Genomic DNA, 13,037 nt, shown 5'->3' with positions numbered 1-13,037 from the left:
ATTCACAAAGCGAACTATAACCTGCTACTGAAGAACGTACAACAGTTATTGTCAGCAAAAGAGAAGAAATATAACCCTAGAGAAAAATTTAATTTAAAATGTTTGTATGCATGTACAACACTTAAGACATTTAGTATATCAGTATGTGGAATTAAATTATGAAATGGATTAAGCAAATAAACCCAACAATGTACTAATATGACCCAATTCAAGAAACTCTTCAAACTTAAAGTGTTTACAAAGTACAAAGAAGTGGAATCATGATAAACATTCTGAATGTATTGAGAATCTTATTTATCTCACCATATGAAATACAACTTACTTCACTAATTATTTATTTACAAATTAATTAATGTTATTACTTATGGAGTATATTGCGAATTAAATGAGAACAGCAAGTGAGTAACAGTGTTAGCAACTGCTATGTAAAGGAAAAGGGGTATGATTAAATAAGCTTTGCTTATTCCTACTCCTTTTTGAACATGTTGAAAAGAAAAAACTGGAAATTGTGATGTATCATTTTGTATGGATGCATGTTCGAAATAAACTCAAACTCAAACTCAAATTTCAAGACCATGCCGAGGGGCAATAAAAAATGGCTGTTGGATCAAAAACGGCCCCAGGACTGCACTTTTAACACCTCAGATTTACTCTTATTTTACCAACATTGGGTGCGTGTTTTTTGTGTCACTGAATAAAATGTCTGTTAAATAAATGCAAAAATGATTGGATAATTTTGCCCACTATTCAAATCAAAGCATAACAAACATACCATAACTAGCACAACTGCTGTGAGTTTTTGAAGTAAACGAAAGCACACACAAGGATGCATCAGTTATTTTTTGGTGTTCAAACTATAGTTTTAGAAACTTAGAAAATTCATCATTAACTTGCCAATGATGAATCCAGATGTGTAAAATGCTATAATTTTGGCATCATTGGTTACGTCAATAACAGATATTTTAATCAAATTACGTACATTTCTGCAACTTTCCATTTTAAATAGTAGATTCTGTTTTTCAGTAGCTGATTCCGTGATTCTGCCCACGATTCCATCACAGGCCGTTATCTTTGTTCAAGGAAGAAAACAAACCACTTTTAAAAACACACGCTCATCAAAAAGCTGTAGGTTATCTCAGCTGATTTAAAGTGAGAGGCAGGGTACAACCAGAACAGACCAGAACCACAGACCTGACAAAAAAGCTACCAATATTCACACTCACACATACAGTTTATCGGGAGTTTTTATCGATCTGGCACACGATACATGTTTTTAGACTGTGGTAGGAAACCTCAGTACCCATACAGAGCCCACATGCGCAGCGGGACAGCACATTCACTAGGACCAAACCTTAGTCACGTAACAATGCTCACTATAAACAGTAAGTCTGGTAAGCATGAATGATAAGGTTCACACTCACGTTGCCTGCCATCATCTGTAGTGACTTGACTTCCTCTGTGGGGCTGATTTCCTGCCTCATCACCCAAATGGGCTCCACTGGCTGGTCAGGAGTGTAAGGGGACCGCACAGTCTTGGTCTTAACCTCCTCAATTGCCTCCCTGATGTCTCTTATCACAAGGCTGATGGTGTCTCCGGATACCTCTGCATTCGGACCTACCTCATCCCTGGTCCCGCCTGACCTGCTCTGTCCAGGGGATGAGTGCTTGGTCCGTGTATCTGCTTGTCTAGGTGCATTCCAAAAACTTTTCTGAATAGGGCTATGATTAGCACTGCCCCCCTCTCCATCAGACTGGGCATCATAGTGGTGCAGCCGGCAGCCGACAGAGCTGTCCACATGGGGGAGATGGAAACCTCGGTCCCTGGAGCGCCTTGGTGCATAATGGGTGCCTTTGGTAGGCGAGACTTTTTGTACATTCTCCTGTTTATGGGTGGTAAATAGCTCATTGGGGGGCTCCTTCTGGGCCTCATATGGCTTAGTCATTTGACAAGACTGAATGTGAGGTTCTCTGAGTACCTCAGAATAAGATGCATTAAGGGGTTCTGGAAAAGACTTGAGATGGCAATTTGTCTCTGACTCCTTAACAGGCTGCAGGTAAGACTTTTGGTGGGATTCTGTGTAAAAGTCTGCATAGGTTTTGGGGTAATATTCAGAGGGCGATTCGGAGCACTCCTCTTCATCTTCAGGCAGCAGATCATTGTCTGGCAGAGGGCTCATATTAGCATCCTCACTAAAGTGGTCCAGCATTGGGAAAAATGGAGCATCAGGAGACGATGGCGGAGTTGGGGACTGTAGTGGGGGTGGGCTGTGGAGAGGTCCATCGTTATTGAGAGAAGCAGCACTTTCTGTGTCCGAGCATAGATCAGTGATTTCAAATCCCTGAGCTTCAACATCAAGAACATCATCAATGATTTCTTCCTGATTTTCTACATCCATGTCTGGATTTTCTTCATCCTTCACTGACTGCACGTTGTCATGGCTGAAATCCGAGTAATCTGTGGTTGGTTGATGATCTCCTCCATTTAATGACGGCTCTGGCTTTTCATCCTCCTTAACTTCCTTCACGTCATCTTCACAGACCACATCAATATCCTGGAAATTCTGTTGCAGGTCAAGATGGACTGCCTCTGATGAGAGGTGGGTAGGGGTGACCACAGCAACAGGAGTCTGATAGGGAGATCCTCTGCCCTGTATTTGGTCCTTTGGAGATATATCTGTCATGTCTTCCTCTGTAATGTCTGCCGGACCTTCCCTTGGTTCTGCAACTGATAATGTTTGCAGTATCTCTTTGTTTGCAGGCTTCGGTTTGTGAGCTCTGAGTCTTGGATTTGGGTCACCACGGCGGCGGTAACGGTTAACAGCAGCGCGAGGCTGTTGGACAGGACGTTGATCACTTTCTTGACTTTCATTAAAAGGGACCACCTCTGGTACAGTACCAGAATACTGACCCTGGTTTTGGCTTAGTCCATTTACTGATGACTGACGATTGCGTTGATGTGGTGGATTACGAGCTGCGTGTGGGTGGTAGTGATGAGACAATTGTTGATGATGATGATGATGATGGTGGGAACTCAACTCTCCATCTTGACTAAGCATCTGACACGGCCTCCAGGTTCGGCGTATAGGAGGGTCTCCTGGCACTGATCCATTGTCCTGCCTAGGCCGCTGAGGAACCGAGGCTGCTGGGCGTTCCTTGCCTACTTCCCCAGTCCACCCTTCCGGATACTTATGGCTCATTTTATTGTGTTGATGTGACTCCAATCTTTAGAACTCAGCCTGCAGATTCATAAACAGAAAAGACAAAGAAGTTATCACAAACTGCCCAAGAAGAGGTTTAAAAGTGACCTGCCGAACACGTGTATTGTGTATTTGGGATCTGCATAAGTCCCGAAAATTTGAACTCAAACTAGCGGAGATATTTATAAAACAATCTTGCCTTTCTACATACTTCCTCCAAACGAACATTTGGATTTTGCACAATCTGTGACATTTTCCCCGTCTGTGACGTCACCGGATTATCCATATATGGTAAAAATTTACCCAAAGTGGTTTTGTGCAAGTCCACTGTTGTAGTCCGACGTTGTAGTCAAAAAGCTCCTTCTTTTTCACTATGCTTTTGTTGTGGGGAAGACTGGCTCGTACATGCAAATAAATCCTCTGCTGTTGCCATTTCTAATACAAATTAGCGTATAATTTTAATTTAAATCAGTCAGTAGACTCACTATCGTTGCACTAAAAACTACAATATGGATGACGGCGGAACACGCTGTCGAAGTGGAGGCACATATGTAAAGCGGCGCATCCTGAATAGACGGTCAGAAATCGGCTGTAAAACATAATCGTTGCAAAACGTTGACCACAGAACCACCATTACATGTTATGTAGACCACAAGGAAGTGTTTTAAATGTAGAAAAATAATCAAATGACCCCTCTGTTAAGTAATAATAGTGTCATGATCCGTGGTCCGGATCAGGTTTATGTGTTTTCTGTTAGTTTTGGACTCCTTTATTTCCTGTTTGTGCACCTTCCTGAGTTTGTTTTGGTTGCTATGGTTGTTAATTACGTTCACCTGTCTCTGATTAGTGTTCGGCCGCTCACCTGCTACCCGAGCACTAATCAGAGGCATTATTTAAGCCTGCCATTGCCGGTCAGTCGGGCTGGCGTCATTGTTTCATGCAATGCCATAGTTCATGCTGTTTGTTTGATTCATGCTGTTGCCACGTAAGTCTTGTTAGTTTTCATGCCACAGTTCTCAGAGTATTGCTTGTCCACAGTCCATGCTAAGTGGTAGCTTCTGTTTCCTGCGCTAAGTTTTGTGCTTTAGCTCCAAATGCGATCAGAGCGTTGTGCCTTCACCTTATGTTCAATTTTTGTTTGAACCTCTTTGAGTTTTGGGTAATTAAATCATGTTTTTACCTACACGCCTTGTCCAGAGTAGTCCGTCTGCCTTCCTGTGAGAACGACCCCGCATAAAGATGCGACCCCGCCGGGACAAATAGGACTTTAAAATCGAGCTTGAAGTGGACGGGAAGCCCATTCAGCAACTTTAAAACACCTCATCACCACACATGCAGCTGAGTTTTGTTATAATTGTAGATTTCTAATATTCTTTTTGGAATACCAGAGAGCAGGGCATTATCACCTCCATGCTGGCCTGAGAGAGAAACGGGAAAAACTCTGACTATGTTCTTAATATAATAAAATCAAAAGAGACGTGTAAATCGCGTCATGCATTATAATTCGCTAATTACATCCAAGCAGTCAAGTATTTGCTGCGCGAGTGAGCGTGTAGATCTGCCACCACAAGCCCAGAGAGGAAGCCAGTGGCGATTGCACTAAGACTGCAGCTTCCGCTACGATGAAAACATAGACACACATGTCCTCTCTCAAAAAATGTCACTTTTAATTGAGGTCATGTGTCCCATTTCGCTTCAGTTGGCCCTCAAAGACAAAAAAGTCAGCAAAATCTCTCATTGACTCCAAATTTTAAATGTCAGCTGTGGAAACCCCCAAAACACCAAAATTCACAAGCTTTAACTCGCTCAACCTGGGTTATTTTTCCACTTATCGGAACCTTCCCCAAAGCCTTGAGGCGCTCACGGTATGCTCGAAAAGTCTAGATCTCAAAGCGTCTGGCCACAATCAGACTTCGTTTGGCATGAAGTTTTTCAACAAATCATACAGAAAATGCTGTGTCATTGTTTAATGGCCACTGCATCTAATTAAATAAAGTATATTGAAAACACGTGACAGCCCCTTCACTCATGTGTCTGAGTCTGGTATCTGTACAGTGACGTAACTAAAAGTTCAATGGGCACACAATGGACAGACAACAGGGCAACCCCCAGTAGAAAAATCATAGTTTTTTCAATATGCAGTGGTGTCAGCATACTTGTAAGAATGTTAGCATGCTAGCATTTCTTGCTACATTTATTTCCTCTAATTCCACAGCCATACACCTTAGAGCAGTGGTTCTTAACCTGGGTTCAATCGAACCCTAGGGGTTCGGTGAGTCGGCCTCAGGGGTTCGGCAGAGCCTACGCCACTGAGGTCAAGACACACCCGACTCATCGTGTAAATAAAAACGTCTCCCTATCGGCGTATTACCCCCAAACAATGTTCCTTTGCGTCGAATGAAAAGAGCACAGCTCCCTTCCCCCATTCTCACCACATTCTACAGAGGCACTATAGAGAGCCTACTGACCAACAGCATCTCTGTCTGGACTGGAGCCTGCAGTGCCTCAGACTGGAAGTCTCTGCAGAGAGTGGTGAGGACGGCGGAAAAGATCATCAGGACGGTATAGCTTGGTTGGTAGAGTGGCCGTGCCAGCAACTTGAGGGTTGCAGGTTCGATCCCCGCTTCTGCCATCCTAGTCACTGCCGTTGTGTCCTTGGGCAAGACACTTTACCCACCTGCTCCCAGTGCCACCTACACTGGTTTAAATGTAACTTAGATATTGGGTTTCACTATGTAAAGCACTTTGAGTCATTAGAGAAAAAGCGCTATATAAATATAATTCACTTCACTTCACTCCTCTTCCTCCTATCCAGGAAGTCGCAAAAAGCCGCTGCCTGAACAGGGCTCAGAAAATCTGCAGAGACTCCTCCCACCCCCACCAAGGACTGTTTTCACTGCTGGACTCTAGAAAGAGGTTCCGCAGCCTCCGTAGCGGAACCTCCAGGTTCTCTAACAGCTTCTTCCCTCAGGCCATAAGACTCTTGAACACACCATAATAATCCCCTCAATTCCCCCCAAAAACGGATTAACTGGCTGGAATATAAAGACAATATAACATACATCCATAAACGTGGATGCATATGCAAAAGTGCAATATATTTATCTGTACAGTAATCTATTTATTTATATCTGCACCTTATTGCTCTTTTATCCTGCACTACAACGAGTTAATGCAACGAAATGTCGTTCTTATCTGTACTGTAAAGTTCACATTTGAATGACAATAATAGGAAGTCTAATCTAACTAACTAATTTTCCATCTGATTTGCAGGTGTGTAATTTGTTGTGAGTTCATGCACTGTGTTGGTTTTGTTCTTTGAACAAGGTGATGTTAATGAACGGTTCATTTTGCGCACCAGTAAAAAAAACATTTAACTTTGCCTTGAATTTGAAAAAAAAAAACAACAACATTTTATTTTTCACTAAAGAAGGGTTCAGTGTATGCGGTAGAGATGCGCGGTTTGCGGGCACAACCGCGGAGTCCGCGGATTATCCGCGGATCGGGCGGATGAAATTTAAAAAAATTAGATTTTATCCGCGGGTCGGGTCGGTTCGGGTCGGGCGTTTGAAATAAAAAAAATTATATTTTAAATAGATTCAGGCGGGTGGCAGTTAAACCAATTCGGAAATATATATACATAGTTAAATGTTGTTACCCACATACGAAAAACGAGCAGGCACCTGCTGCATATGCCACAACAGAAGAAAAAAAAAAGAAGAGATGGACACTTTTACGGAGCGGAGAAGGCCCCCGACGCCTCGCCGGGGTCCGGGACCGAGGCCCCTTCCCCCGAGAAGGCCCCACCGGGAGCCGTAGCTAAGGCGATCTGCGAGAAGGGCCCGACGCACGTCCAGGGTCACCACCGCGCCCACCGCACCGACACCCCGCCTCGTCCGCCTTCGCCGCGGCCGGCGTCACGCGCAGCAGGTAAGCAGCTTACCTGCCCGCCACCCCCGGGGCTCGTAACAGGGGTCATTCCGCGCGCTCCGCCCGCGCAGCTTACCTGCCCGCCACCCCTGTTGCCGGGGGCGCGTAACAGGGGTCACTCCGCGCGCAGTGCGCTCACGAAAGGGGTGGGGCTCACCCTGGTTGATATAGACAGCAGCTAGGACGGTGGCCATGGACGTCGGAACCCGCTAAGGAGTGTGTAACAACCCACCTGCCGAATCAACTAGCCCTGAAAATGGATGGCTCTGGAGCGTTGGGCCCATACCCGGCCGTCGCCGGCAGCGAGACGCGCTTGGAGGTGCGCTCAGCGCGGCTCCCATATGATTGCGCACTAGTGTGCGTCTGGGTCGTGACAGCGTGGCACGCGAATGTCTGTGCTGCATTGGATCAGTCTCCTTTCTTTAACAGGCAAAAGCTTTATAACCTCACTAATGCCTTGCATCGTCTATATTAGATATATAACAACGGGCGGGTGCGGGCGGATGGCGGGCGGATGCGGTTCTGGTCAAATGTTAGATCGGGTGGATTGCGGATGGTTGACGACTTTCTGATGCGGTTGCGGATGAAATAATTGCCTATCCGCGCATCTCTAGTATGCGGGTATGAAACTGGTGGGGTTCGGTACCTCCAACAAGGTTAAGAACCACTGCCTTAGAGTAATGCAACTTGGTATGTTACATATGCTAACTCTAAGCATGCTAATGATAGCATGCTGGTTAACGTCTTCAGTACATTTTAAATTTTTTCTCTAATTCCACAGCCACATGTGACACATGCTAACTTTTTGAACAAGTTTTGCAACCGTTTACATCAGAGTAGGGATGTCCCGATCCAGGTTTTTGCACTTCCGATCCGATACTGATATTGTTTTTGCACTTCCGATCCGATACCGATACTGACCGATACTGGCCTATCCGAGCATGTATTAAAGTTTAAAGTTATTTAGCCTATTTAGTTGTCAGAATCATGTTGAAAAGGGTTTTAGTACTCTTGATAACAACTAGCCAGCTGAATTAGGTGAGTTTGAATAATACACAATGGTTGGTATCAAGAAACTGACCTGTTTATTCAAGGATAAACACAAAATAGACAAAATTATACATGACAAACAGAAATGGCATCATTGAACTAGGGCTGGGCGATATGGCCTTTTTTTTAAAATTGCGATATGTTTAGGCCATGTCACGATACACGATATATATGTGGATATTTTGCCTTAGCCTTGAATGAACACTTGACGCATATAATCACAGCAGTATGATGATTCTATGTGTACATTAAAACTTTCTTCTTCATACTGCATTAATATATGCTACTTTTAAACTTTCATGCAGAGAAGGAAATCACAACTAAAAAAATCACTATTTTTTTCATACGGTGTTGCTCTGGAAATGTTTGCCTCTGCATTTTGATGGTGTGGACGTGTGGCACCGAATGGAGATAAGCGTCTCGGCAGACGTTACAATATCTGAACAATGATGACGAAAACTGTTTTCTCTGTCGTGTCCGTGTGTCGAAAATTGTTATGCGCTTATTTTTTTATTTGATTTTGTGCGTGGCATAGATTTGCCGTGCGCAATTGCACAGGCGCGCACCTTAGCGGCTGCACTAGCATCACAGCTAACGTTAGCCATGCTGCTACCTCTCTGCTGGGAGAGGGCGTATACATATGTGACGTATGTCGCGACAGTATGTGACGTGTGTAAGAAGGTGCGCTTGCTGTCTGTGAGAGGGAGACACAGGAAAGAGTGAGAAGAGCCTGTCGTGTAATGCCAGCAGCTAAAAGCAACTGCGTGAGAATCCACAGACCTGTGGATGTGTTGAAGGTGTGCTGGAAAATGCAGAACAGAAATTAGGGAGCAGCAGAAAAGTGGAATGTATTATTTAAATCGGTGCGTTGGAAAACACGGACCGGATCTGGATCGGCATTTTCCCATGCCTTACCGATACGCATTTTTTGGCAAATATCGGCGGCCGATCTGATCCAAATATCGGATCGGGACATCCCTACATCAGAGTCATATAACTTGGTATGTGACACTTGTTAAAGAAGCCATATGTAACAATTTCATGTCAAGTCCTCATTAAATGGCCCTGATATGTCAAAAGGCATTAATAAATCATGTTCTTTTCGAATACCTTTATGACTGATAACGATATGTTCATTTCAAAATTAGATTTAAAGCCCCGAAATCTTGTTATTGTTTTCATTTCGATGTCCCGCCTTCTACCGTTTGACCAATTAGAAAGTCCGTGAGTATGTTACATCCAGGTTGCCAGTTACGCACTGCCCTCTTCGACTGGCTACTGCCACTGGTAAAGTTACTAAACATGTCTGATCTAAAATCTAAAAGGTGTTGTTACGATTCTCAACTTATTCATGACAAAACCAGGGAAAAAAATTAGGATTTGAGAATTTTTGAATGATGAAATCTACAGTAAGTGTGGTCAGCTGTGTCTTTAAGCAACATAAATACATAAAATAGTAGGGACTCCTTGCCAAAAGAAGACATTGATAATTTAGGCTCAAAGTGAAGCGATTGCAATGAATGTATGAACATTGGTCTTGGAGCATTCAGTGTGACAATGCTATCAAAACAGAAGCCAAGAACTTAGTGAAAAACACATCAACCATCAGAATTTAAGTGCTGGACTGAACTGTCATGCTTATATTCTTCCATTTGAATTCATTCAATGACCTAATCTAAACTCCACACATGAAGCTAAGACTGACACCAGAAGACCTTCTTGCTGTGAGGCAGCATCCAAACCACTAATTCAGTAAGTTACGTTTTCAAGGAAGCGAATACTAAATCCCTGGGGAATTATACGGATGCTCGGTGCACTTTCTTCTACTTCCACGCACCCAGCAGCAGCTGGCAGAGCAGAGAAGACAAAAGGTCAAGAGGGGACAGAGTGGGAGGACAAGTAGAGATATTTCTCTGATGTAAGATTAGACTCGACACAGAGCGATGGATAAGCCACTGATCTGAATAATAACTGTACTGGGAGGTACATGGCTGCATTTGATACTGATTAAATGTGACGTGGCTATCAGGGTATCTATCAGTTATAGACCTAGCCATGTATCGCATTGAGAGAGAAGACTCACAACATCAACTTACTGAAGAAAGAAAACCAAAGGACAAACTGTGCAAACTGATAGCAGGAAAGAAAACAACCACCAAAAATGGGCTTGAAATTAGAGGTGCCCTAATACAACCTTTTTAATTCCGATACAATACCAATTTTGGAGCCCAAAGTATTGGCCGATAATAGGGCTGGGCCATATGGACCAAAATTGATACCACTGTATTTTTAGTCATAATACAGGTATACGGTATATAAAGTACCAATGATTGTCACACACACACTAGGTGTGGTGAAATTTGTCCTCTGCATTTGACCCATCCCCTTGTTCACCCCCTGGGAGGTGAGGGGAGCAGTGGGCAGCAGCGGTGCCGCGCCCGGGAATCATTTTTGGTGATTATATACCGGTATCACATACTGTTAGGATCAATGTTCCCTCTAATTTTTCATGTGCGTGAGCAAACGCAAAAACTCCCTGAGCATTCAGTGGAGCCCATGTGAGCAACATCAGACGTGCACACTGTGGCTACACCAGCAGCACACCTGTCCCAAACCTGACTAAATAACAAGTTAAATCTCCATCCATCCATCCATTTTCCACCGCTTGTCCCTTTCGGGGTCACGGGGGGTGCTGGAGCCTATCTCAGCTGCATTCAGGCGGAAGGCGGGGTACACCCTGGACAAGTCCTCACCTCATCGCAGGGACAACACAGATAGACAGACAACATTCTCTTATTATTATAATCAAATGACAGCAGTCATTTCCATGAAATTATTTTCTAATATAAGTGTTTAGGCCCACTTACAATGACAATAACACAAAATATTGTTTTTCATGAACTGTGTACTTGTATTGTTTGTCTGGGTGGAGGTCCTGCTTTGGAAATAATTTGTACCCCTTTCAGACATTGCATTTAGTTTCCATTAAAACATTCACATGTTGTACAATGAGATGTAAGCAGGGGATCGTGTGTACATTCCTGCAACTTCCTGTTTGTAAAAAATATATTTGTATTAGTATTTATTTAATATACTAACAGCATTTCATGATTAGTATTTATAAATTAAGATTCCTAATAAATGACACTAGAATAAGCACACATTTGATTGGTAAATCATAGTGTAACGACCTGGAATGACACTTTATGTGTGGTGTTGGAGTTGTCCGACTTTTTGTGTGGCTGTAAACGCATCACTGCCCAAGTGCCATATGTGCATGTGTTGGCGCAAGTGAGAAAGAGCGAGCGGCTGCCGTTGATATCACAAAGTTGCTTTTGGTCTGGTTAGTACTGCAGAAAATGACCAGTTTTGCTAGATATCACTCTTTTTACTAATGTTTTGGTGATGTGTTTATGGCCGACAATAAAGAGTTTTGCTCAGTAAAGTGATCGATGGAATTAATGTCCTCAAAGCGTCTCGACAGACGTTACAATATTTGAACAATGATGACGAAATCTGTTTTCTCTGTCGTGTCCGTGTATCGAAAATTGTTATGCGCTTATTTTTTCATTTGATTTTGTGCGTGGCATAGATTTGCCGTGCGCAGAGGACGCTTGAGCAGTGCGCAATTGCACAGGCGCACACCTTAGAGGGAACGTTGGTTACGACTTTCACTTCCTCTATTCAATCAAGTTTGATATCTTCTTATCGCAACACCAGAGCTTAGGACCTCACAAACTAAGGCTACGAATCGACCTCAAAGGTTTTATTAATGCGGTAAATAGCCGCAAGAGGCTGAGGTTGTTTGTTTGTTCCACAATCAGAATTGTTTAGCCTAGCGTTTGTTTGTCTCTCGTTTCAAACAGAAAGTAAGACGTCTGACTTTGTGCATAGTACCTGAGCGTGTTTATTTAACAGTGCAATTAACTGAACGGCGTGACCCCTCTTTTCAGTCATTCACAATCTTTGTCTTGGCACAGACTTGAGCGGGGTGCCGCCGCCAACACACTCACAGTACAGACAGCCTCGCGACTCGCCAGTGAGAAGTGCTGCAAAGTAACACAAATTAGAAGAACAAATATAAGATTGTAAGCCCAAAGTTACCGTTGTGGAAACATTTCAGCTTCAAATATGATGAGCGATAGGAGCCTATCAACACGGACGAACGAGCGAAAATGTCGCCGTTATTGCGCGACAGCAATAAAGAAAAAGACAACGTGCGACATCCTTTTTACAACTGGGAAAAAAAATTACTTTAAGATGTTCAGTATTTATAGGGTTTTGTAAGGTTTTGTTTATGTATTTATTAAGGATAACAGTTATTTACCTTCCAGTTACAGTATAATAGTAAAAAAATCCTACAGTAATGAGGAATACAAGTTTATTATAGGCTTTTAAGTGGTTATCATCATCATCATCAACCTTTATGGCAGACCTTAAGATCCATTAAACATATAAAAACACAATACAAAACATTAAAAACAAAACAATAAAACATTAAAAACAAAACAATAAAACATAAAGCCCAAATGTCAGTTTCTGACATTATTATTATATATTATGATTGCATTACCTTATCATCACTGTATAGTTTTTATTATTTCTTCAGTTGAAGAATATGATTTAGACAAAAGCTTTGAGTCTGTCTGCATAAAGCCAAATATTTTTTTAAGTAAATGATTGCATATTGTTTTAATGTGTGGCACCTTGAGACAAGAATACGCTGGCAGTCTAATACCAACATGTCTTTCTTCACTTGTTATTTTCGCAGTTTTATGTATAAAATATAAAAATCCCAAATCAAATCACAATTGCAATTTTGGAGAGAAAAATTTGCAATTAGGTTTTTTCTCAAAATCG

At 42.7% G+C, this 13,037-nt stretch overlaps 1 protein-coding gene across 1 annotated transcript in view; it reads right to left on the bottom strand.

Moving 5' to 3' along the window:
* The window catches only part of LOC133619631 (amyloid-beta A4 precursor protein-binding family A member 1-like), a 54,579-nt gene that overhangs the window by 27,177 nt on the left and 14,365 nt on the right, over positions 1-13,037 (bottom strand). The window contains exon 2 of the mRNA XM_061980775.2: positions 1,422-3,236. Coding sequence (XP_061836759.2) covers positions 1,422-3,197 — 1,776 coding nt within the window. The 5' untranslated portion in view covers positions 3,198-3,236. The remainder of the gene's footprint in view (positions 1-1,421; positions 3,237-13,037) is intronic.

This window comes from Nerophis lumbriciformis, linkage group LG20 (genome assembly GCF_033978685.3).
Source record: "Nerophis lumbriciformis linkage group LG20, RoL_Nlum_v2.1, whole genome shotgun sequence".
In the NCBI taxonomy this organism is placed as follows: domain Eukaryota; kingdom Metazoa; phylum Chordata; class Actinopteri; order Syngnathiformes; family Syngnathidae; genus Nerophis; species Nerophis lumbriciformis.
Note: the sequence above shows the minus strand (reverse complement) of the source record. Positions and strands in the feature narration are given on the sequence as shown.